General features: G+C 46.2%; 2 protein-coding genes across 3 annotated transcripts; both read right to left on the minus strand.

Annotated features, from left to right (window-relative positions):
• Positions 1-483: 483 nt before the first annotated feature.
• Positions 484-4,040, minus strand: LOC120670222 (rac-like GTP-binding protein 4). The gene is made up of 8 exons (XM_039950286.1): positions 3,721-4,040; positions 3,296-3,383; positions 3,081-3,190; positions 2,844-2,907; positions 1,707-1,771; positions 1,511-1,576; positions 1,317-1,420; positions 484-826 (listed from the first exon to the last, which is right to left on the minus strand). The coding sequence occupies exons 1-8, from the start codon at positions 3,823-3,825 to the stop codon at positions 787-789; spliced, it is 642 nt and encodes a 213-aa protein (XP_039806220.1). The 5' UTR covers positions 3,826-4,040; the 3' UTR covers positions 484-786.
• A 2,149-nt stretch (positions 4,041-6,189) lies between these two features.
• On the minus strand, positions 6,190-11,661 carry LOC120669880 (protease Do-like 9). 2 transcript variants are annotated; one of them, XM_039949764.1, is made up of 9 exons: positions 10,925-11,660; positions 10,047-10,246; positions 9,757-9,937; positions 8,818-9,009; positions 8,106-8,338; positions 7,671-7,772; positions 7,494-7,544; positions 6,859-6,963; positions 6,190-6,762 (listed from the first exon to the last, which is right to left on the minus strand). In XM_039949764.1, exons 1-9 carry the CDS (start codon positions 11,583-11,585, stop codon positions 6,664-6,666), a joined length of 1,824 nt encoding a protein of 607 aa, XP_039805698.1. In that variant the 5' UTR covers positions 11,586-11,660; the 3' UTR covers positions 6,190-6,663. The 2 variants fall into 2 exon arrangements, with proteins under 2 accessions (XP_039805698.1, XP_039805699.1); XM_039949765.1 differs by lacking the exon at positions 7,671-7,772 and having other exon boundaries at positions 6,215-6,762; positions 10,925-11,661.
• Positions 11,662-25,828: the final 14,167 nt, after the last annotated feature.

Genomic DNA, 25,828 nt, shown 5'->3' on the forward strand with positions numbered 1-25,828 from the left:
CCGTGCGTCCTGGCCGGAGCTCCCTGCGCAAGGGAAGGCGGCGTGGACGGGCCGGCGGCATGCTCTCCCTGCACGGCATGCAAGGGAGGGGTGGATGCGGACAGGCTGGCCGCCTGCCCTCCTAGCGCGGCACGCGGGGGAGCGGCGGACGGGCCGGCCGGCTGGCCGGCGGCGCTCCCAGCACGGCACGCGAGGGTGGTGCGGACGAGCCGGCCGGCCGGCAGCGCTCGTGTGAGGGAGGGGGGACGGGTCGGCGGCGCTCCCATCGCGGCACGCGAGGGAGGGCGAACGGGCCGGCGGCGCTCCCAGCACGGCGCGCGAGGGAGGGGCAGACGGCGCGAGGTAGGAGACGGGCAAGGATAAGGAGGGAAATTCCTATAGTTTTCTATTAAAATATAATATTATGATGGGCTTAGTGTCCTATAGCAAATTACCAATCTTGAGCAATGTCTTCCAACAAAAACATCATTTTTCAGTGTCCTATGGCAAAAACAACCTTTTTGAATAAATTAATATGAACAGTCAGGCTCACTGGAAGAATATATCATATCGTTACATCTCAGAATGTATTGAACTTCCTAACTCATTATTAGCCATTGGTACATAAACATACAAAAATATCTCACATATCTCCTAGAAGTCAATTGCTGAAGACGTAAATATACACATTACCGGTACAAATGCGCAAGCGCAACAAGCCCTTTGAAACTTGGATGCAATTATACAAACTACACGTAATCTCGATTCATCTTGGAAACCTATGTGATCGTCAAATATGGCCTTCGATCACTTGAAGCATCCTAGTCTCCTTTTGTGCATGATTCGGCTGCAACAGCAACAAAGAAAATTACTCTACGTTTCAATATAAACTGAAATTCAACTAAAGATGAGTACACTGTATTATTGCCATGGGGCTTTGTTCCGAGAACTTGAGTTTATGATTTCCCAAGCAAATGTAAATCGACTTGGTACTAATAATCTGAAGCGCACACCTTTGCACAAGAACATGATACATGGGCACGAGGAGCGTAAAGGACTTCCTAAACATTCAGCAGTGGCCCACAAAGCACCATTCTAATCCCCCAATTGCACATAAAAAGCTCAACTCATCGGTTGCCAAAAAAAAAAGAACCCGGAAAAAAGCAAGAATCAATATGTGCTTAAGACAATGCCCACAAGCTCATTATTTACTCGTCAGAACAGAGTAAAACAGATTAACTCTTACTGCAAAACCAAAGAAAGCTTTATCTCCGCAAGTATTCTCAAAGAGAAGATAATGCAGGATCAAAAAAAATCTATCAAGAAGTTTTACTCACAATATTGAACATCCCCGTCGTGCTTTCTTTTTCTTCCTTTCTCTCTGTTTTGTCGGAGGCCTTATTACTACCTTGATGGCAGCATCAAACACAGCTTTGACATTCTGCATATTGACAAACTATTCTGAAGTTAACGGATGCATCGACAACTACAGAACCAAGGAAACATCAACATGGGACGATCAAGAACCGACCTGCTGAGTTTTTGAGCTGCACTCGATGTAACATGTTGCTCCGATGTGCTTGCGAAGTTCCTCCCCCTGCAGTATGAGATAGAAAGGAAAGCACAAAACTATGAGATACTGAAAGAAGTTACATTTCAAACTACTGGGATGAATTAAGGACTATAGCTACTATAATTCTTCAGATGGTCATCAGGGGAAATAAGACCTGTGCCGTAGTAACCGGTACTGCACCAGGATGATCAAGTAAGTAGTGTTTGTCTTCACGAAGATCTGTACGCAATATCATGATTGACAAAAGTTATAATCCATTCAAATAGAACTCATTTTTTTCAATCAAGAAACCACCTTTTGCAATTAGTACAACTGTTGCAAGATATTAACTTCTTTACTACAAGTTAAAATGTAAGAAACTCGAAAAATGTATAGCACTGCAAAGCACACACCAAAAACATGTGGCTGATCTGCTGGGTTACCAGCTTATAATTACAGACACCAAAAAACACGAGAACAACAAACTTAAGACCAAAACCTACACTTTGACCAAAGTTTCTAAGCACTCTCAACTCACAAGTACAACTCGACGGGATACTTGTAGCAAACATGACGAAGAAAGTTCAATTAGATGAAAATGATGCTTTGGTATTTCCAAGTAATATATGAAATCCAGCGGCCAGAAGAATGTTTTCAACTTTCAATTCAAAAGTGTTCCCTAACAACATTGCTCTGTCTATGTGAGGAAATTTTGAATCTATAAAGTACAACTAAAACAATTCATGATCACTTGTCGAGAAGGAAGGTATTAAGTAGATCACATAAACGCAGTAGAGGGTCTCTTGGGACTCTTTACAAACCCTATAAAGCTTTCTTTTCAGCATTTAATTTGTTGAAAAATGCTAGAACTATACAAATCTAATCTGATAAATAAAAATATTTCAGCTATATGATGGGCCGAAAATGATGTATACCAACCAATTATCTTTGGAAGATAATGCGGGGACAAAATGATAGGTACCAATCAATATGTGAAACAAAATAATTTTTTTAACAAACTGTGGCTGCAGATCTATTAGCTGTGCTTCAGAATGATGGATTGAGAATAAATAGCTTTGTTGAAAAATAGAAAGTCTATTAGAACTAATCCCAAATCCACAAGGACCGGTCTCGTTAAACGAAAAGCTAACAAAATCCCAGCAAAGCAATGAAACAAATGTTCTAACCACCACAAGGGACACCAGCAAAGTGTCAAGGTACTCTACAAGGCAGAATGTACAACCCAGTAGTGTCATTATCTCACACGCCAATAAGCGATTAAATGGAAATGTTTCATTGTCACACAACTCACCCAATTTAGTTCCAGCCAAAACTATGGGGACACCTGGTGCATAATGCCGAAGCTCTGGTAGCCACTGAAAGGGGGAAAAAAGGACATTACAACAGCAAACTGGAACTTAGAAAACCACAACATTACAACCATCTGAAACCATTTCGCATCTGTTTCATCTCGAAAAAGATGATCGCAAAGTAGAAACGGTGGTTGCAAGTTTTTTAACATATTAATGAAAACTGCAAAGAAATGCACCTTCTTCATAACATTCTCGTAGCTAGCTCGGCTGACGAGCGAGAAGGCGAGCACAAACACATCGGCTCCACGGTAGCTCAGGGGCCTCAATCTGTTGTAATCTTCCTGTCCTGCAAATAGAGTGGTGTCCACATTATCAACATCACCAACAGCAACCTAAGATGAAAAGTACTAGAAGTATGGAGCTCGTTACAAGCAAAGATTTCCGAAATCACCTGCAGTGTCCCAAAGGCCCAAATTCACCGTGGTGCCGTCGACCACAACGTTTGCGCTGAAGTTATCGAAGACAGTGGGTATGTAATCCTACAAAATGCAAAACACAAGCCAAAAGGAAGGTAAAAAAGTCAGGAATAACTTCAGGCTATTTATCACAATGAGTTTTTTTACAGAAAACCTGCGAAAGACCATATTTGTTACTCCGAAAGATACCAAGAACATTTTCCTGTTTCCGTACTAGCAAAGTACATAGTCCCAAGAAATGAAGAACTCAAAAAAGAAACTAGAAGGAAATCACATGTACAGGCAAACACGGAAATCCCAAAAAATTCCATAAGGATCCAAGAAAAGCCTGAATCTTTCCTGCAAGAAGACGTTGCGCATAGAGATGAAAAAAAAAGAAAGCGCATGAGCAAAGCATTACAGTGGGGAACTTGTTGCTGGTGTAGCAGATGAGCATGCAGGTCTTCCCCACAGCGCCGTCCCCCACCGTGACGCACTTGATGAACCGGGACACGCTGGATGCCATATCCAAGGCCCAAGGTGGAAGAAAGAAATAAGCAGAGCTAGGCAGAGGACGAGAGGTGAGGCGAGGAGCTTGTTCTTCTGCTGTTTGCTGTGGTTGTGGCTCCTTGTAGAAGAGGAGAGAAGAAAGAGCGACAGAGAGGGGTCACATGCTTTCTCTCTCCTGTCTCAAGTCCCTCTGACCGGTTCTCACAGCTGCTTGAGAGGCCACCTCTTCCTCTCTTTTTTTTTATCTCGTTGTCCTGGTGCTGCTTCTGTTTCAGACAATGGCCTACTGGGATCTGGATCCTCTTCAGTCCTTCTCAGAATGGGGTCTACTATCCTGGGACTAAGAACTGTATGAGTTATTTAACTCTGAGGTCTAGTATGTTGTTTGGGCATTTGATGTTCGGCCATCTGATGGTCTGGTTCTGAAATAGTGAATTCATGGTGTTTGGTGTCGTGATGGAGTGCGTGCAATTCAGATTTCTTAGTATGCAGTTCGCTGAGGCAGGGTCAGTTTGGAACGAAATGATTTTCTAAAATTTTGCAACGAAATTACTGCAAATACCTCCGTTTATTCATAAATTCCCAACATGCCAGGAACACGTGACCTTTTCAGATACTTACTGTAAACTGCTTTCTGCTTCATTGTCTCTATCCATTTGGATACAGAAGACCATGGTTCATAAACTTGGGGTAAAGTTTCATTCAGCTTCTGAACTATTAGCTTTGCATTGAAGATTCAACATTGCAACAACAAATGTTCATTTAATTAAAAAAGAATTTGCCCATAGGTTTACTATGGATTGAGAGGTGGAGGTTATTTTTCAGCATTTAATTTGAACTTACAAAATAGCTACGTAGTATGTATAAGATTAACAAATTTGGTTGGTACAATGTCATGCCAAAAAGCTCCCATTTCTAAGTTATCTACTTTTGCATATCTCCATCCTTTTTGTGACTACCTGTCTACCTCCTCTATTCACAAATTAGGTCCTTTTTTCTTAGATATAGTCATAGTCATGTAGATGTAAATTTATTGTCCTTATTCTCTACACATAATTGGAATGAAGACATACTATAGAAGTGGACGAGGACATGATTTGGGGATTTTGTCGGGCTGAAAGAGCAGGCTGGGATCCTCAACAGAAGTGGTCATGAACCATGAGGCCTAATGGTGCACATAACCTAAAGAGTTGGGGGCTGCCTGAGTGTAAGCAGGATAATAGGATATGACACCATGGTACAGCAAAACTCACATGATGACAGGGACCAAACCAAATCATTCACAAAAGCTAGTATCCGCGTAATCGCCGTACTCAAAACCGAGATACGCATGCTAAAGATTGCTTCTGTGGGACCTTGAAAGGAATAAACAAGAACAACTTGTGATTTCGAAGGCAAATGTGTGAACTAAAAAAAACAACTTGTGTTTTCTGAAACAGCATCTGCTCTCTGCAGCCTGCGTGCCAGGACACAGGAGCGCGGTGTCCCCTGGCGTTAATACTGGCGCGCACCAGTCCGCCGCGGCGTGGCCGGCGCCACCATAACTTTTGGCAGCGGCCGCATGCATGCACGGCACCGGCAGCGCGCGGCATGGCGTCCGCGGCCGGCCGGTGCGGGCGCGGCAGCGTCACTGACTAACGCACGTACTCCGCCGCTCACGTGGCGACGCCGCGTGCCAGCGCGGCGCAGGCGGGCCAGCCAGCGCCTCGCGCGGCATGTGGCAGTGGCACTGGAATGGCGAGGCGATACGCCGCGCCGGTGCGCGCGCACAGCCCCCGCACGGGCATGGTCATGTGGTGCCCGCTGCCCATCACCTGGCGTGGCGCTGCCGGCGCACAGCGCGTGCGCCTGCGTCGCTGGGGCGTTGCGCCCGTCGCTGCCCGCCCTGCTACCGGCGCTCACGCCGAGGACTGCAACGCTGATAGTTACAGCTCACCTGCTCACGGTAGAACCTGCCACCAGAGTGTTTAGTTCGAGGGAGAGGGTAAACCAGAGCATTCACGAGGGTAAACACAGCTCGTGTGCAATCGCTGTCAATGTGGCCACTGGCCAGGTCCGAGTCCGGGCGCGAGTACCGGCCGGCCAGTATCAATGAGGAAAAGCTACGTAGAGACCAAGCATTCCCTGACCTGTCAACGCTCCGCTCGTACAATTTGGACGCGAGCGCGAGGAGCGGACGGACGGGGATGGATCACATGGCGGACTTGCTTCAAAACCAAGGGATACACCAGCCCCGGGGCCCAAGCGGATCCCCTTCCTTGATATCGAAGCCAGACCATAGCTGCGCCTTTGGTTGCAATTGACATCATAACAGCCGAGGCTAAATCGAGGACGTCGAAACGCAGAGGCAACTGCTGCCAATGCCACCCAAGACACGATCTTGCCGGGAAGAACTTTGAGGACTCCACGCAACAAAGAAATGATGATACAGAAAGGTATGCTCTCGACAAGCGGACCACACACGTCTAAGGTGAAAGTATCCTCAGACCAACCATGGCAAATGGGGATATGCAGTACTCATTATGGCTTCGATGATGTTGACTCAAGAAATGGAACACGAGCAAAACTTTGTGTTCTTTACCTATCCTACTACTGCGCCTGAATGGCCCGATGCGCCATTGAGTCTAATCGATAAGACTTTTGAGAGTATGTTATGCTTGCTTGCTATGCTTCCTTTGGTGCAAACAGCGGGATGTAATCCAGTTTACACTCTTCGGAGCCTCACCTGCAATGGATTTCCTGCAGTGCTTCTCGTGGGACGGGAGGTGTACTGATCAACAATGTGAAGCATGTCCCAGTCCCAGAAAAAAATGTAGGATTATTTGGCTGTACAAGCCAACATATCTCACTTTCCTCAACTCTTCAGGTCTTCTGACATGGCCGAAGGTATACAATGTGTCGTCAGAATGTCCTGAGTTGCAGCCTTCGCAGTTTTCGTCTCCAGGACAACGAGCTGCCAGATCATAAATTCATAATAAGCATTAAACAAAAAGAACGAGGAAGTATGTAAGAACAAGGGTAACTAAGCTTCAGTTTGCACGCTAGATACCTGATCATAGTCTAGATCAAATTTCAAGAATGCCTCGTTGCACTCTTCCACCATTGTTGCTAGGTGCTTCAGGTTTTTAACTGGCGTGCCATTGAAGGCAAGAACCTATACATAACAAAACACCCAATGATCAAATCTGAAAAGAGCAATTTATCCTGCACTCCAGAAAAAAAACATAAAATGTTGAACTTCATGCATTTTATTAACAATCATAAACAACATTAAGAAAGTTTGAATAGCCATAGTAAACTTCAAAAAAGTACTGGTATTACTGCTGAAATACATTGCCACCGGTTCAAAACGTACTTTATTTTGTTGTGCAATCTCCAGTACACTATTTCCATCGCTGATTTTGGTCTTACACGAGACTATATATTTTTGTGAACATACTGTTCGCAAGCATGCTTATGTAGTCTGTTCTTGTTCTATCTTAACACAAAGAAATAAAAAAGATTTCCAAATATAAGATTGACATGCATGCAAAAACGGCCAAATGGTTACAGATCCATTGATACAGTAGGCGCACAACTATGGGTGTAGACATGAGCTATTAAGTATAGTCTCTTGGTTTACTTGCTAACTTTGTGCAAAAATCCTACAATTAGCAGAGCTCTCACAATAGAAGCCATTATTACCTGAATATTGACAATATCTTCATAACCAATATTTATATCTGACACAAGCACCTGAACATTCATCAGAAAATAAAATCAGTACTAATTGTACAATAAGCTCCAGAGCAAATAGTGATGGATTAGCTGCGCCTTTGTAAATGAAAGTTCTCATAACCCATTCATATAGAAAGAAAAGACCTGTGACACCACAACAAGCTGCTCATCAGGTGACTGCGCCATTGCATGCAAGTGCTTGTCCAACAACTTGACCGGCGCATCATATTCATAGTCTTTTCCATACTGACAGATAGCATTCTAGTTAGTCAATAGGATCGATTCTTATACCCCATAAATCTGAAGTGGAAGAAGGAACTGCAGCAATTTGCACAGTGGGATATTGCCAAACCATGACTCAAGTGCAATAAATAAAAAACAATTGCCCATAAAGTGAATGGCTACAGATGGCTTCTCTAGTAGCTATTGAGTTGTCTTTTTAAGTTTTAAAGAGCACTGGATTTTTTTAAAAAAAAATGCATATGCAATAGCAAGCAGGAAATATAACAAATAAACAAAGAGTTACTATATTGATTGTTTCATAACTTAGACTAAAAGGCGTAGGAGAAGACGGCATACCTCAGATCGAAGATATGGAACAGACACGACCATAAAAACAAAACCAGCAACAATGTAATATGATGGAGGCCTTCCCTTGATATGAGCTGGAATGAGTCTTTTGTGGGTCGCTAGCTTTATGTTAAATTCATGGATTTTTGAGTTGCGCAGTACTTTCACACGCGCCTTCTCACCAGTGTACTTCTGAGAAACAAGGTAGCTGAATCCAATGCGCTCACCATGCCTAAAAGGAACTGGATGACCAAGGAATGAGAAAGAGAAAGAAGAAACCATTTACTCAATTTTCCTAATTGGAGTTTAACTGGGCAACATGGAATAAATCGTAAGTTTTAACTGGATCGAAAGATATAAAATTTACAATGTCCAAAATTGATTAGATATCCCATATCTGTAAGGGTATTAAGGACTCCAAGACATGTATAGAAAGAGCATATCTAAGCTGAAACAAACTGAAAATGAAATCTAATCACCATAATCTGGTTCATTAACTACTGATGCACCATATAAATGGAATACAACTTCAAATAAGCTATCTTCTAACTAAAAAACAAAGCAGTGACTACACCATTTCTTGATCATTGGAGACTATGCCATGACAGAAAACAGCTTCGTCAAGAAGACTCGTAACATATGATCTCTTTACCATTGTAGATAAGTTAAATCACAAAAATAGGGAAAATAACATATGCAGCCATGTGAAGCAAGGACTAACCTGTGCCATCATTGGCAATATCAATACCATCAAAGCTAAGGGTAATATCAGAAGGTTGAAGGCATCCAGATTCAGGAGCAGTTGGCTCAACCCTTCGTACACGAACCCCCTTTTGGTCAGATTTCATTCCCATTGCCTTGCGGAGATCAGGATTTTCCATTTTCTGCCATTCTATACCAAGTATAGGGAAACCTGCAAAATAAAATTAGCAAATCACATACAACTTTGATCCAGAAGAACATAGGTGCAAAAGGACTACAAATTATATAGTAAAATGTACAATCTGAAAAACTATGAAAATGATCCCAATAATTATTGACATGAAAAGGATCCCCACCCATGAAAAAAATGATAACCAGGCCAAGAAGAACAACCAATCCATGTAGTTGAAAGGTAAAATTCCTCACGTAGAGTACAAAATGAGATAATATCATAATATTTCTTCCAAATAAATTTTTTTAGACAATTAGAACTAAGCACAGGCAGGGGTGATCCCTCTTTGGCTCTTTTTCTTTTTTTAAAAAAACAGGGGTGTAGCTTGGACTGACCCCAATTCACTACCTCGCAGGCCTCTTTTTACCACTGGGAAGCATCTCAAATCTTCCAACAAAATGAATATTTAACAGTTTTAGCTATGTTGAAGCTCAATTTTTCATGTCTCAAAAAAGTTATGGTGCACTATAGAGTTGACAGTACTAATTCCTTTTTTTCCAAAGATGGTAAACACTAAACAGAGTTAAGTGTGCACAGCAAAAAAATTCTAGAGTTTCATGTTGAGTATAACATCAGTCCTCGCAAACATAATGACATGCCATCTCATAGACAAGAAAAAGATGTTCCTATGAAAACAAACCCTCATTGGTTCATGTCCCATGACACAGACCATGGATGCATGTCTCAGGAAAATAGACTATATACAAAAACAGAACAGGAAGATACCTGTATATTCTCCTGATTTTTCGTAGTCTTCAATGAAGTGCTTGATAACTGGGGTTGGTATAACATAGCCTATGTTCTCTGCATCTTCATGCTTAAGAGATTGAAAAGCTATACCAACGCATTTACCCTTGTCATTAAAAGCAGGCCCCCCTGAATTTCCTGAATTTATAGCCGCATCTATCTGTTCATGAGTGATATACAGGAAACATAAGTTTTCAAAATGGAGGTTATTAATAGTTCCATACACAAAAAGGCAAAGCTAGAGAAAGTATGCAAAATATAGTAAATACCTGCAACCCAAGAAGCTCTGTAGAACCATGAACATATGACAGTATTTCAATCCTAGATACTACACCACTAGTCACCGAGATAGTATCTCCTCCAATTGGGTAACCAACAACAGTGACAGCATCCTGGAGTGCTGGCAGTGACCCAAACTCCAAAGGTGTAACCCCTTTCCAGAATTCATCATCCTCGACAGTTAACATTGCTGTAATTAAAGCTCAATTGTGGTTAATCAAAAAGAAAAGTGCACTCATTGAGATTATTTTTATTAGAAGCATCAGCAAATTTTGGCAGAGCACTATATGAAATTTAATCCAATCTAGTCGATTGACCAACACAACTTCACAACAGTGCACTAAGATCTCAGTTTGGAGGGGTGAATGCAAACAAGCTCTAGTAATTTTTCCCTATAACCTTCTTATCCTGACAGAACAGTTGCATGATTTAATTATATCCTTCAACACAAGCTTGCAATGCACTCTGTTCTACTTAGTTTTCACCGCTTTTAGCATGCAATTCTATTCTATATGAACAAAGACACATAAATGTAGCTTGTACAGTACAGCTCTCATACTGCAGCAGGCATCCTACACTAACGCATTAACACTATATGAAAGAAACAAGCAGAAAATAGTCTTCCAATGTAAAAAAAAGAAGTCAATAGTTAGGCATATCTTTAATTCCAAATGCACTTTTTGTTGGACATCAACAAAAGAGATGCTATCTTTCAGGCCTACATCAACAGAACATTGTCATTTTTTCAGATACTGCAAACATCAAGCTTAGACTATCGCAAGTACAACTATAGCTAGTTCACATTAAAAGGTAGGTCGATTTTAAAATACTTGATGACAGCTAAAATAACGAGTCCAGTCATGCATACCAATGTCGCACTCAGTTCCTATGGCAAGGACAGTAGCGAGGTACTTGGTGTCGGAGCCACGCTTCTTGAGCTTGACCTGGGTATGATGCTCAACGGAATGGGCATTGGTGAGCACCCTGCGGCCCCCAATGATGAACCCGCTACTGCTCGAGCTGTACTGCCGCTTCCGCTGCCACGGCAGCGAGAAATTAGGCTCCGTGTGGACGCAGAACACCTTCACCACGGCGTCCATCGACGGCACCACCTTCACCACCTGCTCCCACCGCACGGGCTCCATCGCCGCGGGGACCTCCACTATATTCCCTGCCAGCTCCCACCGCGACGGCTCCGCAGCCTCCGCCCCGCCGTTGGGCGCCCCCTTGGGCCCGCCCCGCCGCGGCGGGGGAGAGGGCGAGGGCGAGTGGGCGGCATCGGCCTCGGAGGGCGGCTCGTTGCGGACGCGCCGGGACTTGCGGCCCCGGCGGCGCGGCGCGGGGGAGGACGACGCCGGCTCGGGCTCGGGGGAGTCCAACACCGCGGCGTTGGCGAGGGGCGAGGACGGCGCGGGGTGGTGATGCAGGTGGTTGTGGTTGTTGCCGGAGGAGTCGGGCGCCGGCGGCTTGGGCTTGCGGCCGCGCTTGCGCCTGGGCTTGCCGCCGGAAGCGTGGCCGTGGCTGTCCATGGAGGCGAGCTAGGGTTTCGCCTCGCCGGTGGCGGAGGCGGAGGTGCTAGAAGGAGCGAGACGGCAAACCGGCTGGGTCGGGCCGCGCGTTGCTTGGGTGCGATCGGGTTCGACCCGAAGTGGGCCCGAGCGGTCGTAGTGCACTGGTGCGGTTACGCTTTCCATGGACGAAAGCGCAAACATCTGGACACGGGCCTCGGCCGCTGCGCCTCTACCGCGGGCCGGCTGGGCTGAATGGTCCGCCACTGATTTCTTGGCCGTGTTTGGTTACTGAGCAAATTTTTTGCGCACGTTTTTCGAGAAAAGAATCTTGTATGCATGGAGTACTAAATAAAGTCTATTTGCAAAACCTTTTTAGGGATGAGTGTAACTTTTCGAGACAAATCTAATGACGGTAATTAATTGATGATCTGCTACAGTGATGCTACAGTAACCATCCTCTAATCGCGCGGTCAAAGACCTCATTAGATTCGTCTCGCGAATTACACGGGGGTTGTGGAGGTGGTTTTGTAATTAAACTTCGTTTGCTTCTCTAAATTTTTTGGTCAAAAATGCTACAGTAAAATCATGAAATGTAACCAAACACGACCCTTATCTTAGGTCCCTTCCGCCTACTATTCCTTCCTTTTCTCTCCTCGACTTTTTCTTCGTGGCTACCGTCTTCTTTTGATCCTGACGAACTGATCGCCATTTGCTTCGTCTACGCAAACCGCAGATCAGTCGCGCGTGATTGCATAGATACAATTGACTCTCATTCGGAAGAAAGAAACCGCCGTATTTGCAGCCTTGCCGGTGGAATTTGCTGCCTCTACCAAGAATCCAAGATCCAGTAACCAAGTTCAGCGAAGAAAAAAATGTTCAGGAACCAAGAAAACCCCTTGCAGGTCCGGTCAGTCTTCTCCTCCTCTCTGGCTGCAGTGGCAAGGTGGCATCTATCGGCCGTAGATGCTTCTCCCATCGCCAGCGCCAGTACGTACTTCCCGGTGGGTCATCCACCGCCGGCCGGCCGGCCCACCGCTGGCGCTTCCTGTGCCGGTCCTTTCCCCTCGTTCGTACCCTCTGTCCGCCCCGATTTGCGAGCGGCAGGCGTGTTGGTCAAACCAACTGCAGACGTGCTGTCTGTACTGATCGCCGGTCAATTCCACTGCTGAGGTGCTGTCTGATGCAGTGATGCTTGCGCGCTTCGGTGCGCGGGCTCGCCGGGCGTCCAGCCAACTGGTGTTCCTGCCAGGCCCACAGCTTGTTCATCTTCATCTCTGAAGGTGATTCTGCTCTGCCAGTGAGTGCTCAAGCGCAGCTGGGATGGGGATTTTGTGATCTTGTGGGTAAATGCTACCTGGCTAGGGCGCGTTTAGTTCCCAAAAATTTTCACCTCCTTTTTAAACACATATATGAAGCACTAAATATAATTAAATAACAAAACTAATTACACAGTTTGGATGTACATGACGAGACGAATCTTTTAAGCCTAATTAGTGCATGATTAGCCATAAGTACTACAGTAACCCACATGTGCTAATGACGCGGTCAAAGGCCTTCAAAAGATTCGTCTCGTGGTTTCCAAGTGAGTTCTGAAATTAGTTTTTTAATTAGTGTCCGAAAAATCTTCCCGACATCCGGTCAAAGTGCTAATTTGACATCCAAAAATTTTTGGATGGGAAACTAAACGCCCCGTAAGTGCCAGTGATGAATGAACGATGATAACTTTGAAACCCAACATTCTGAAGGAACCATGTGTTTGCTGACAAACCCACCTGCACATGACTTGCCTTACAGTCACATACTAGAATGCTGTTTTGAAATTTCCGGCAACTCATTTGTTTCTTGTAATGAAGAATGAGTTGTGAATTGCTTTCACTTCGTTAGAAAATACAGATGAGCTGTGAGTTGGGGAAATATATTATGATGAACACAATGAGTTGTGGTTGTCTGATCGTGTCAGAGGTTTTTCGTTTTTTTTAGGGCTGTCAGAGGTTTTTCGTTGATTGGCTTAATGTTTGCTGCTTGTTATTTCCAGGGTAATGGAACTGATTTGAGGCTTACTGATAACACTATACTTATTTCCAGGGTAATGGAACAATATTTGAGGCTTCATCATCATCTCCTGCTTTTTTTGGTCATAAGAATAAGATTCGGATAACAGCATTTTCCATTGCCAGCTGTGTGCAACAGCAAAACATGCATTTTTGCACAACGCAGGAAGAGCGCCTACAGCCCCTAGGTTTCCCAAGCGCATGTGGGTGTAGCCACCTCCCAAATTGTGCAGGAACACCACCTATCCGGCGAGCCCTTTCTCGAGCAACCTTCAAATAATTGCCCAGCGAGCTGAGGCCAAGTCTTTCCCTGACCTGACGGCTGTTGTTTTCGTCCCCTGCGGCCGTGACCAACCAAACTCCATGGACTGATGCCGGCATCGTTGCTGCTCGGTGAGGAATCCATCAGTCAGCTAGGCGGTCAGAGACCCCCAATGGCGAGAAGGAACCAGCAGCCCCTGCCTGATGCCCCTCCAATAATGCTCCCTTTTCCATGTGCATTCCCCTCTGTAAAGACGAGGGAGGTGAAGAGAAGGCTAGCGGCAGCAGGATCTGTGAGTTGGTGAGGTGACACTTGTGTCCCCCTGGCCATCATTTTCTCAGGGAGCAAATAGCATAGCATACTTGGGCCATGATTGGTTCCACGTCACATCACAATTTTAAAAAAAACGAATGTCCGCATGAAGTACTAAATGAAGTCTATTTGTAAAATTTTTTCAAGGATGAGTGTAATTTTTCGAGACGAATCTAATGACTCAAGTTCCGTCTTGATTGGCTACAGTGATGCTACAGTGACCGCGCTTAATTATTCGCTAATCGTACGGTCAAAGGCCTCATTAGGTAGAGCAAGTGCTACAGTACCATAGTTGTAGAGTTAATTTTGTAATTAGACTTTATTTAATACCTTAAATTAGTGGTCAAAGTACTAAAAAGTTTTCCTCAAAACTTTTTCGCAACCCAACCAAACACGGCCTTGTAGTCGCTAGGTGTTGGCATCCAGTTCAGTGGCAGGTCCCTCGGTTCAGTGGCCATGCCCTGTGCAATTTGATTTGAGTTGAGTTAGGTCCTGTTTGGATCTTTACATGTAAACGCAAAAAAACCGTAAACGCATTAAAGTGAAATAGAATTTTGCTAATTTGAAGTACTAAATGAAGTCTATTTACAAAACTTTTTGCATTGTTGGGCTGTAAATCGCGAGACGAATCTAATGAGCCTACTTAATCCATGATTTGCAACAGTGATGCTACAGTACCATCCACTAATTATTGATTAAACATGGATTAATTAGCATCATTAGATTCGTCTCGCGATTTACAACCCATCTATGCAAAAAATTTTGCAAATAGACTTCATTTAGTACTTCAAATGTCATGTTTATATCTTTACACATTTTTGCAAAATGAACTAAACACACTTAATGCCCTTGTGCACGGCCCTGCTGTTTTAGCTCTGCACTGGTGTGTGTGTGTGTGTGGATCGCCACACCCAACCTTTCTCTGTTTGGACGGCAGCAATGGAACTTTGGAAATTTCTATAGATATTGGAAAATGTTGAGCATGAGCCTTCTTTGTTCTGCACCACTAAAACTTTTTTTTCTCGAACACGCAGGCAGATGTTATATATGCTACCATATGCTTAAAAATCAATTTGTACTAATCACAAAATACGATCTCAATTATGCGACGCGGTGCGGATCATCCGAAAACCGTACTCCCCGCTTTAATCATGAGTGGGGTTACACCAAAGGGTTCAGCCAATAATCATAGGGATCCGATAATGATACCCACAACGCGCTGTGCAGCTGCAGCGAGCCCTAGCAAGGATACAACGGCTCGCCCTGTTTGCCGCCATGATCCGCCTGCGACAGAGACTGCGCCGGCATGGACCCACGTCGTTAATGGTAGATGCCACGACATGCCTGGCTGGGATAACAACGTTCGCGCGAAGAACAGCAGCAGCCGGGGTACGGCGCTGTTGGTGGTGGTGGTCTTCATGCTGCTCTCGTGGTTGTCATTCAGCTGTCCATTTACACACCTGGAAAAGCAAAGCATCCCAAGAACAATTTGCCACAACTGTTCCCGAACAACACCGCGTTGGTGATGGGGCCATGGTCGTGTATCCGAGCAACTCGATCGTCGTTGCCATCGCGTTGGACTGCGATACAGTGTGGTTAGGTTAGGTCTTCTGCAACGCAAGCTGTGTCTGGATCGTCTTCGACTTTGTCCCTCTCCTCGGCTCGAGATCTTCAGAGATTATCCGGTAAGGATGGACCAGCCGCGCCGCGTTAGATTGGCGGCATTGATGCGGCGAGAGAGAGCTTAGCGTTGCACTAGCACATCACGTTATATATACTGGTGTATTCATCAGTCATAAAATACTACTTGCGTCTCAAAATATAACAACTTTTTGACTTGATCAAAATGAAACATAATTAATTTTAAATAGAAATGTTATATGTTGTGATAGTTGATTTTATTATTATGAATAAACTGATATCACTTTATATTATCAATCTTTATAGTTTTTTACTATCTAGGTTAAAAAGATTTGACTCAGAGAAAATCTAGAAATAGCTATATTATTAACGGAGGTAGTATATGGTTCCATAGTGAAGTAAACATTTTTAAGTTCAGAGTTTTTTTTTTTTGATAAAAAGTTCAGAGTTTGATGTTGCAAAAGGTTGCTTGCCTCAAAGATCTAGAGTTCTTCAGACAGTCGTCACTAGGTTAAAGCTGATGGTTCAGTTACAATCATTAAGCAGCATGATTGTGACTCTTGCCATCTCGCTCGCTCATCGATCTTTCTTTAGTTTTTCTTTTCAGAGGCTAAAGCTGATTCGGTTAGATGAGGGGAAAGGCGCGCTTTACATCTCGTCGTTCTCAGGAAGTCAGCAGGTATGTGCGCATGCAACAACGCTCATCGATCATCAGGATCTCTCGTGCAGTCGTGCTCCGATCCGTATAGAAACAAAAGTCGGACTGTTACCAGGGGTACATGTACACATGCTTCTTTATGTCGAATGGCTTCGCATGTATACGGCCGCCTGGTCTCGTCTCATACCGTATGCTTATGAGCTACTGTTGTGTCGTTCAGTGTCCTCAGGCAGGGGCACGAAGTTAGTGAGGAACAGTGCGCGGTCTCGGGGGGGGGGGGGGGGGGGTAGGTGCAGAAATTGAACCGAGATGCATGGTTTCTCTCCACAGCCTTCTATCTCTATCTGCTACGTGGCATGGGAGGGCTTGTCACGGTTTGGTCAGTAAAAAAGCTAAGCTTTCACTGAATTATTATCTGAAAGTCTGGGTGTGTGCAAGCAAGCATTGTTTCCTACTTTCCTTTTGCAACGCACAAGCTTACGAAGATTCCTCTAGCGTTGTGTAGATCCCCTTCCATCTCCAAATCCACCCACTGCCTCCCATATGATCCCATCCAATGCAAGGGCGCGCGTGTGAGGAACGCAGCAAAACCGGTCGCCGTCTCGCTGTAGAAACGGGCGAGATCGCGCTTGACAGTCACAATCCAAAGGCGAATCTGTTGACAGCCACTGTTCAGCGGCGCAGCAGCAGCTCATCTGCAGCAGAGGGCAGTGTAACAATCCAAAAATTTGGATTCAAATAAAGAAATTCCTTACACGTGGCCCCCACGTGTCATTCTCTCTCCCTCTCCCTGTGCTGCACGTCGCAGTAATGGCGCCGACGCCTCCCGAAGCCCCATCGCTGTGTCGTTGCCGTCGTGGAGGCCGATCCCGGTTTCCCGGCCGTCGAGCGACTCCAAGTCGACCACGCTCCTCTCCCGAGCTCGCCACCTGCCTCGCTCCCTCCTGCGCCTCGCCTTGCACTCCTTCTCCTTCCCTGGTCGCCATGGACGGAGAGTGAGCAAGCTCACTGTCTCCAGCCAATTCCGCGAGCTCCGCTCCACGGAATTCAAATCCCTCGCAACCGAAGTTCCTCCACATCTCTAGCATCCTCCTCGACCTCTCCTTCACGAGCCCCCTCGACCAGAGCACCGGGAATCCTTGATTTCGCGGCCGCCGGTCACCAGTGAGCTCGAGCTCCGCCTCAACGCCGACAACCCACCTCCGACCACCGTTTTCTTCGCGTGACGGCTCAAATCGACCTTAGGTGAGCCACTGGTGCTCATGCTCTCCACGTTCCTTCGCGTTCGCGAGTTTCCACGTTCGTTCCGCGCCATGCCGCCGCCGGCCACCGTGCTCGCCGCCGCCGCACGCTGGCTTCACGCTCGCGCCGCCCCCCCTCCACGTTAGCGCGAGCACCAGGGCCGCCCTACCCCACTGGTGCTCCCCCGCGCCGCTCCGCCGCCGCTAGGGCCCCACCGCCGCCGGCCCGAGCCGCGCCGCCGCCTTTCCTGTTTCGCGCCGCCACTAGGGCACGCCGCCGCCGCTGACCTCGCCGCTACCTAGGGCCGCGCGCGGACCCCGCTGAGCTGCTGCAGCTGCGCCGCCGCGCGAGCCGCCGCCGGCCACCGCCGCCGCGGGCTGCTCGACCTGGCGCCTGCGCGCTGCCGCACGCCACGGCGCGTGCGCTGCCGGGTGGGGAAGACACCCCTCCCACTGACCAGTGGGGCCCGCTGGTCAGTGGGGTAAGGGGGGGAGTTTTCTTTATTTTGTATTTATTTCGACTGTAATTTGTAAATTCCATATAAATTCAAGGAAAAATGCGAAAAATATGAAATAAATTTTGTTGGATTTGTTAGAGTAAGATCTATGGAGGAAAAATATCCAAAGTGGAAAAATGGCCTTTTTACCCCTGCAAAAATTTAGATTGTGTTTAGTATTGCTTAATTAGTTTCTCTAGATCTGTTAATCTAAAAATTGTGAAATTTTTGCAGTAGCTTACTTTAAGCATTAGTGATCCACCATAAAATTTTCATACACATAGGACCTAGTTTATTATATGAATATAATATGTAACCAAACTTAATTATGTGTATAGGTATAATAATATTTATTTTACATGTAGATTTTTATACAAATTATAAGAGGCAAATAATAATGTCTTTGCTAGTCATATTTTGTTTTATAATAAATCATGCTCTAATTGATAATTTAGCTTCTAATTGTTCCTAGCACTTAGGGTTAAAGTTATTTATCACTATATTTGCATCCTTTTATGTAAATTGTTAATTTGTTTAATGTTTATCCTCTAGTGGCAAAGTCATGTTAGCATTTACTCGTTGTCTCATATGCATAACATTTACTCATTGTTTCATATGCATACATATAGAATCCGCGACCGAGGAAGTCGTATACGAGGTGATCGCGGAGCCGCAGGAGCAGACGGAGCCAGCCCCGCAGGCGTTTCGTGACGACCCGGCCCAAGGCCCAGTGGACACCAGCACTGAGCAGCAGCCCACAGGCAAGCCCCGGAGCATAACCTACTATTTTAACTTATGAAATGTTATAGATATTTACTTGATTATGCATCAAGTTTCTAGGCGTTGGATGAAACCCTAGTTGCATGATTCCTAGGTTCCATTGGTCGGAATACTAGTATGTGTATGTCGTTATCCTTGCCATGCTAAAAATAGGATTCGGTAGAAGTCGAGTAATTTCCTGTTACTCGCGAGATATAGGATGTCTTTATGATTTGATCTTGGAATGTTGGATTATGGAGGAAAGGAAAAGAATTGGAGACCGGACGGGAACTGTCTAGCCCCGTCTGTGTCGGTTAAGGACCGTATCGTTGTCGGCCCTGCTGATCAGGTTTGATTTGTACTAACCGCATACCGGGAGTAGGAGGTAGTCGAAACTAGTAAGCCGAGTAATGCCTTACTTCGAAAGTACAGGACTCCTTCCCACCCCTTAGGGCGAGTCGAGTAGTCGCGGAGAATTGGGATGCATGTATTTACTTTTGGTGGTCTCTCGTTGAGCTCGGCTGACTATACACTGGTGGGGCGGTCCTGTAGTTTGAGGCGGGGAGGGGAATGGTTGGTTTGTATTGTCCGACGGGGCAAATACGTGCCGTGTTGGTTAGGTCCACCTTGCAAGGTTAAATCGGATCGATTCGCCGTCAGTCGCTCGCGGACATGAGCACCTTGATCCCCGAGTCACATCGTAGTAAGAACATGGAAGTGATTGAGATGATCGGTATAGTTGTACCTAATCAATTGTTTTTCCACACTGATTGTTATAGAAGTGCAAACCTTAGAAAATAGGTACCCCTTCCTAATCTTGAGCTAAAATAATGAAAGTAAGGACTCACTCTTAATTGTTTTCCGCAAAACAACCCACAGCCAGAAAGCCGTGCATGTCTAGAATATGGGCTATGTATACCCATAGTCGGGTAAGTCTTGCGGAGTATTAGTATACTCAGGGTTGTGGCTCATACTATTTCAGGTCAGGATGGGATCGACTTCTGCCCTTGTTGTGCTAAGTTTATACAGCTTGGCGCGGATGGTTGGGAGGTGGCCGGACCAGATGCTTAGTCGTTGCTAGTTTCCAAATCACACACCCGTGGGCTGAGTGTGTGATTCGATACGACGCTTCATGTATTATAGACGTCAGGTTTCTATATCGGACTTTGTTTTAAAATAAAGTTGCTCTTGTACATTATTTATGTAATTAAACCAGGTCTGTAGAACTTAATATACTCTACTCGGTATTGTAATCGTATTTATATGTACTCATCATGTTTGTACTGCCTGTGCTCACCCTCGCGTGAGACTACTGGTGTTTGTTTCGATCGGAATGTCGGTTTCGAAAGGACTGTCAAATTAAACCATTAAGCCAAAGGTGCCTGATGTGTTCAAATGATGGCCATTTAGCTTAATTTGAGTTTTAATTTGGTGGTTCTGTCACAGGCAGCAGGCAGCCGGCCATGTATGGTGGGTAGAGGAGCTAGAGGTGGTGACTCGTGAGTGAGAAGGGGGAGCAGAGCGGAGCGGAGCAGAGAAAAGCTGCGCGGGGCCTTCAGCTCGCGAGGATTTGCGACCCTCGGGCTCGGGGGCACTGGCAGCCGCAGTACGCGTGGTTCAGTTAAATGGGGAAAGCGCATGCCATGGCTGATGGCTGTGGGTGCCTTTCAGCTTTCCCCTATCGATGTTGATCCTTTAACCGTGACAGTCTTTTGTATCCATATTAGGTGCATTAGGTAGTTCAATTAAGTTGTGAACATGTTTCATTTTGTAACACGTAGAATCGTGGGCAATGCGGAGACTTGCACATTTTGCGCCATGACCGCGTCAGGGGGGCTGGTCACCGCCACCAACTGTTAGCCGTGCATGTCGCTCGGGCGTTCGCAAATGACGGCGCACCGTGCAGCTGCAGGTGGTGGCGGGGATGTCGGATCAAGCCCGGTTATAACCAAACCCAATGCATCAAGAAAAGCTGCGCCATTGCAGAGAAAACCTCTCGCCATCTCGTGTTCTCGTGTGTGTGCGTCGCGTTCCTGGTGACCGCGCTCCGGGCATCGCCGGACGTCGATGAGTTCCATAGGACGGCGAGCCGCCGATCCTAACACGTGGCATCAGAGCCGGTTGATGTTCTACGGCGGATCAATTAGCCCGCCTAGATCACCAGCCTTGAAGAAACCCAAGATCGAGATGAGCGACGTCGGTCCCAGCTCCGGCGCCGCCGGCGCGAAGGAGAGCTCCTTGATGTGGCCCATGCCGTCGTGTTCGAACTACACCGAGTGGGCGATGTTGATGCAGTGCAACTACGAAGCCATGGAGATTTGGGACGTCATCGATCCCGTCGGTGCTGGCGTGAAGCGCGCGCAGGACCGGCAAGCCATGAGTGTGCTGCTGCGATCCGTGCCCAAGGAGATGTGGCAAACGCTCGGCGGAAAGAAAACCGTCAAGGAGGCGGTGAGGATGATGTGTGTCGGTGCGGATCGCGTGAAGGACGTCAACGCCTAGAAGCTCCTACAGGAGTTCGAGAACCTCCAGTTCAAGGAGGGGGAGAAGATCGACGACTTCGGCATGCGCATCACCAACCTCGTCGCCGACCTGAAGGTTCTTGGCGAGACGATCGACGACGTGAAGGTTGTCAAGAAGTTCCTGCGCGTCGCCCCCACGCGTTTCACCAGCGTGATCGTCTCAATCGAGATGTTTTGCGACCTGAAGAAGCTCTCGGTGGAGGAGCTAATCGGACGCCTGTGCGCGGCTGAGGAGCGGTTCGACGAAAAGGTTGAGGAGATCACCGACAAGGCCAGTCGACTTCTGTTGGCCGAGGAGGAGTGGCTTGAGAAACACAAGCACCGTTTCCAAGTCGGCTCCAAGGAGAGCGATGGAAGTAGCCACGGTGGTGGTTCGGCCAAGAACAAGACGGTGGCGTGCTCTGACGGTGGTGCCTCGGGACCTGTCAAGCTGACATCCGAGGGCACGCCGAGGAGGAAGGGGCGTTGCCAGAACTGTGGCATATATGGCCACTGGGCACAAGAATGCAAGCGGCCCAAGAAGGAGAAGAAGAAGGATGCTGCACAGCCGGAGGCGAACATGGCTGTCGGCGGCGTGGATCAGCAGGACGCGCTGATGGTGGCCACGTGAGACGTCGTGCATGGGTCGTCTCAGTTCGTCCACCTGACAGAGAAAGTGATCCCTGTTCCTGTACCAGATGATCAGTGGGTGCTCGACACGGGCGCAAGCAACCACATGACTGGAACCAGATCGATGTTGTCCCAGCTTGACACATCAGTGCGAGGCTCAGTCAGATTTGGAGATGGATCTCATGTTGCCATCCATGGCATGGGGTCAGTGGTGATGCAAGATCGTTGTCAGGGGCATAAGGTACTAACTGATGTTTACTATATTCCTCAGTTGAGAAGTAATATTGATAGCTTGGGTCAGTTAGAAGAAAAGGGGTTCATGATTGTTATGGGGAATGGAAGGCTTCGTGTGTATGATCAGGAACAGACACTGTTGATCTCTGCACCTAGAACTGGCAATAGGCTATACTTGGCAAAGTTTGGGCTAGTACCACCTGTTTATTTCTTAGCTCAGTCTGATGATCAATCTTGGCTTTGGCATGCTAGATTTGGGCACTTGAATTTCAGGGCCTTGAATGATTTGAGTACAAAGCAGATGATAGAAAGGTTGCCAGTAGTAACTAGAGTGGAGAAAGTTTGTGATGGGTGTGTCCTTGGTAAACACCACAGAAAACCTTTTCCTCAAGTGTCAAGTTTCAAAGCAGAAAAGTGCTTAGAGCTTGTGCATACTGATTTGTGTGGGCATATTTCACCTAAGACAGTTGGGGGTGCATCATATTTTCTCTTGGTTGTTGATGATTACAGTAGATTCATGTGGGTTGAAATGCTCAAGACCAAGGGCCAGGCTCTGGAATGTTTCAAAAAGGTGAAAGCCAGAGTTGAACTAGAGTGCAACAACAAGTTAAAAGCACTGAGAACAGATCGGGGGGGGGTGAATTCATGTCCAATCTGTTTTCAGTTTTCTGTGATGAAGGTGGGATTAAGCACTACACCACCACTCCCTACTCACCACAGCAAAATGGAGTAGTGGAGAGGAGAAATCAAACCGTGATAGAAATGGCCAGGTGTATTTTGGGGAGAGGCAGTCTGTACTGCAGTTTATATTCTTAATAGGTCTCCCACTAAAAGCCTGGATAAGAAAACTCCCTATGAAGCTTGGCATGGTAAAAAAACCCAAGGTCAGTCACATGAAGACATTTGGTTGCACTGCTTATGTGAAAGCCACTGGTCCTGGCCTGAATAAGCTGTCTGACAGATCTAGCAAAATGATGTTTATTGGCTATGAATCAGGCACAAAAGGTTATAGGTTCTTTGATTTGTCAGCTAAGAAGTTGGTGATCAGCAGAGATGTCATATTTGATGAGAGACAACCCTGTAATCTGACCAGTGGAGTGAATAGTTCAGAGCAGGCAATAGACAGCTTCATTGTTCATTATGAGGAGACTGACAGAAATCCGACAACAGCTGTGGCTATGGACAATCCAGTAGATGGAGATCAGGGAGGTGCTCCTGTTGATCAGGAAGACCTTGTGGAACATGATGAAGCCATTCACACTCCCCAAAACAGTCCAGGTTCAGCTGGACACCAGGGTGCAAATTTTGCAACTCCACCCAGTCAACACTCTGAAGAAACATTTGGAGGGCATCTGAGATTCAGGACTCTGAATGACATCTATGATACTACTGATGAAGTGCAAAATTTTGAGTATAGTGGAGTATGTTTTTTAGCTACTGATGAGCCACTGTGTGGAAGAAGCACTGGAAGATTCTTGCTGGTTGGAGGCTATGAGAAGTGAATTGCAGTCAATTCAAGCAAACAACACTTGGTACTACTCAGAACTTCCAAAAGGTCACAAGGCAATTGGTCTAAAGTGGGTGTTCAAGGTAAAAAAAGATCCAAAAGGAAACATTGTGAAACACAAGGGTCGGCTTGTTGCAAAGGGATATGCCCAAAGGCATGGGGTGGATTATGAAGAAGTCTTTGCTCCTGTTGCTAGGCTGGAGACTGTGAGATTGATTCTAGCACTAGCTGCTCAAGGAAAGTGGGAAGTGCATCATATGGATGTAAAGTCAGCTTACTTGAATGGTGATTTACGGGAGGAAGTGTATGTCACCCAACCACCAGGATTTATGAATCCAAAGTATTCAGGCAAAGTCATGAAACTGAACAAGGCTCTATATGGGCTGAAACAAGCTCCTAGAGCTTGGAATTCTAAACTTGATCAGGAACTTGTGAAGCTGGGTTTCTGCAGAAGTGAGGAGGAGCATGCAGTCTATAAAAGGGGTAGTGGTAATACTCTGTTGTTGCTGGGAGTGTAAGTGGATGATCTCATTATCTGTGGGCTTGACACAAGATTAATAGCAGAGTTTAAGAAGAAAATGTGTAACACATTCAGTATGAGTGATTTGGGCCTGTTGAGCTATTATTTGGGCATTGAAGTGAGACAAAAACCTGGGGAGATTACCATCTGCCAGAGAGCATATGCAAACAAGATTGTTGAGCAGTGTGGCATGAGGGGCTGTAATCCGGTTGATACACCTATGGAACAAAATAGCAAATTGTTTCCTGGCAGACCTGACATAGCCAAGGATGTGACAAAGTTCAGAAGCATTGTGGGTAGCCTGAGATATCTAGTTAATTCCAGACCTGACATTGCTTTTGCTGTGGGTATGGTCAGCAGATTCATGGAATGGTGCACTGTGGAACATTGGGCTGCAATAAAGAGAATTGTGAGATATGTTGCAGGTACTTCTGAATATGGGTGCACTTATCTGAATAACACCACTGCAGAGCTGGAGCTGTTGGGGTATTCTGACAGTGATCATGCTGGTGATCTTGAGAAGAGGAAGAGTACCTCTGGTGTGTTATTTTTCTTGAATGGCAATGCAGTGACTTGGACATCACAGAAGCAAAGGAGAGTGTCTCTGTCGAGTTGTGAGTCTGAATATATTGCAGTAGCTTGTCAAGGCGTGTGGCTGAGCAGACTGCTTGCAGATCTAACTGGACAGGGTGTGAAAAGGTTCACTCTTGATGGATAGCAGGTCGGCCATCGAACTAAGCAAGAATCCAGTGTACCATGAGCGTAGCAAACATATTAAAACTCGTTATCACTTCATCAGAGAATGTATTGCCGATGGGCTAGTTGAAGTGGAGCACGTTGGGACTGACAGTCAGCTTGCAGACATCTTGACAAAACCATTGGGCAGGGTGAAGTTCATAGAGATGCGTCAAGCGTTGGGCGTCAGCAAGGTGAGGCACGGTTAGGGAGGTGAATGTCGATGTTGATCCTTTAACCGTGACAGTCTTTTGTATACATGTTAGGTGCATTAGGTAGTTCAATTAAGCTGTGAACATGTTCCATTTTGTAACGCGTAGAATCGTGGGCAATGCGGAGACTTGCACGTCTTGCGCCATGACCGCGTCAGGGGGGCTGGTCACCGCCACCAACTGTTAGCCGTGCATGTCGCTCGGGCGTTCGCAAATGACGGTGCACCGTGCAGCTGCAGGTGGTGATGGGGATGTCGGATCAAGCCCGGTTATAACCAAACCCAATGCATCAAAAAAGCTGTGCCATTGCAGTGAAAACCTCTCGCCATCTCGTGTTCTCGTGTGTGTGCATCGCGTTCCTGGCCATGATCGCGCTCCGGGCATCGCTGGACGTCGGTGAGTTCCATAGGACGGCGAGCCGCCGATCCTAACATCCCCCAGGCTAGCTGCTTTTCAGTCACCATGTTGGTAAAATGGTGAGGAATGTTGAGTACTCTATCC

The sequence above is a fragment of the Panicum virgatum genome, chromosome 4N, assembly GCF_016808335.1.
Source record: "Panicum virgatum strain AP13 chromosome 4N, P.virgatum_v5, whole genome shotgun sequence".
Lineage (NCBI taxonomy): Eukaryota > Viridiplantae > Streptophyta > Magnoliopsida > Poales > Poaceae > Panicum > Panicum virgatum.

Coding starts and splice junctions, on each gene's coding strand:
- LOC120670222 (XM_039950286.1), bottom strand. CDS start 3,825: ATGGCATCCAGCGTGTCCCGGTTCATCAAGTGCGTCACGGTGGGGGAC. Junction 1,772..2,843: donor TTTGGCTGGAACTAAATTGG/GTGAGTTGTGTG, acceptor TATTGCGTACAG/ATCTTCGTGAAGACAAACAC. Junction 1,577..1,706: donor TACCGGTTACTACGGCACAG/GTCTTATTTCCC, acceptor CTCATACTGCAG/GGGGAGGAACTTCGCAAGCA.
- LOC120669880 (XM_039949764.1), bottom strand. CDS start 11,585: ATGGACAGCCACGGCCACGCTTCCGGCGGCAAGCCCAGGCGCAAGCGC. Junction 8,339..8,817: donor TATTGCCAATGATGGCACAG/GTTAGTCCTTGC, acceptor TTGGTCATCCAG/TTCCTTTTAGGCATGGTGAG. Junction 6,763..6,858: donor TTGATCTAGACTATGATCAG/GTATCTAGCGTG, acceptor ATGATCTGGCAG/CTCGTTGTCCTGGAGACGAA.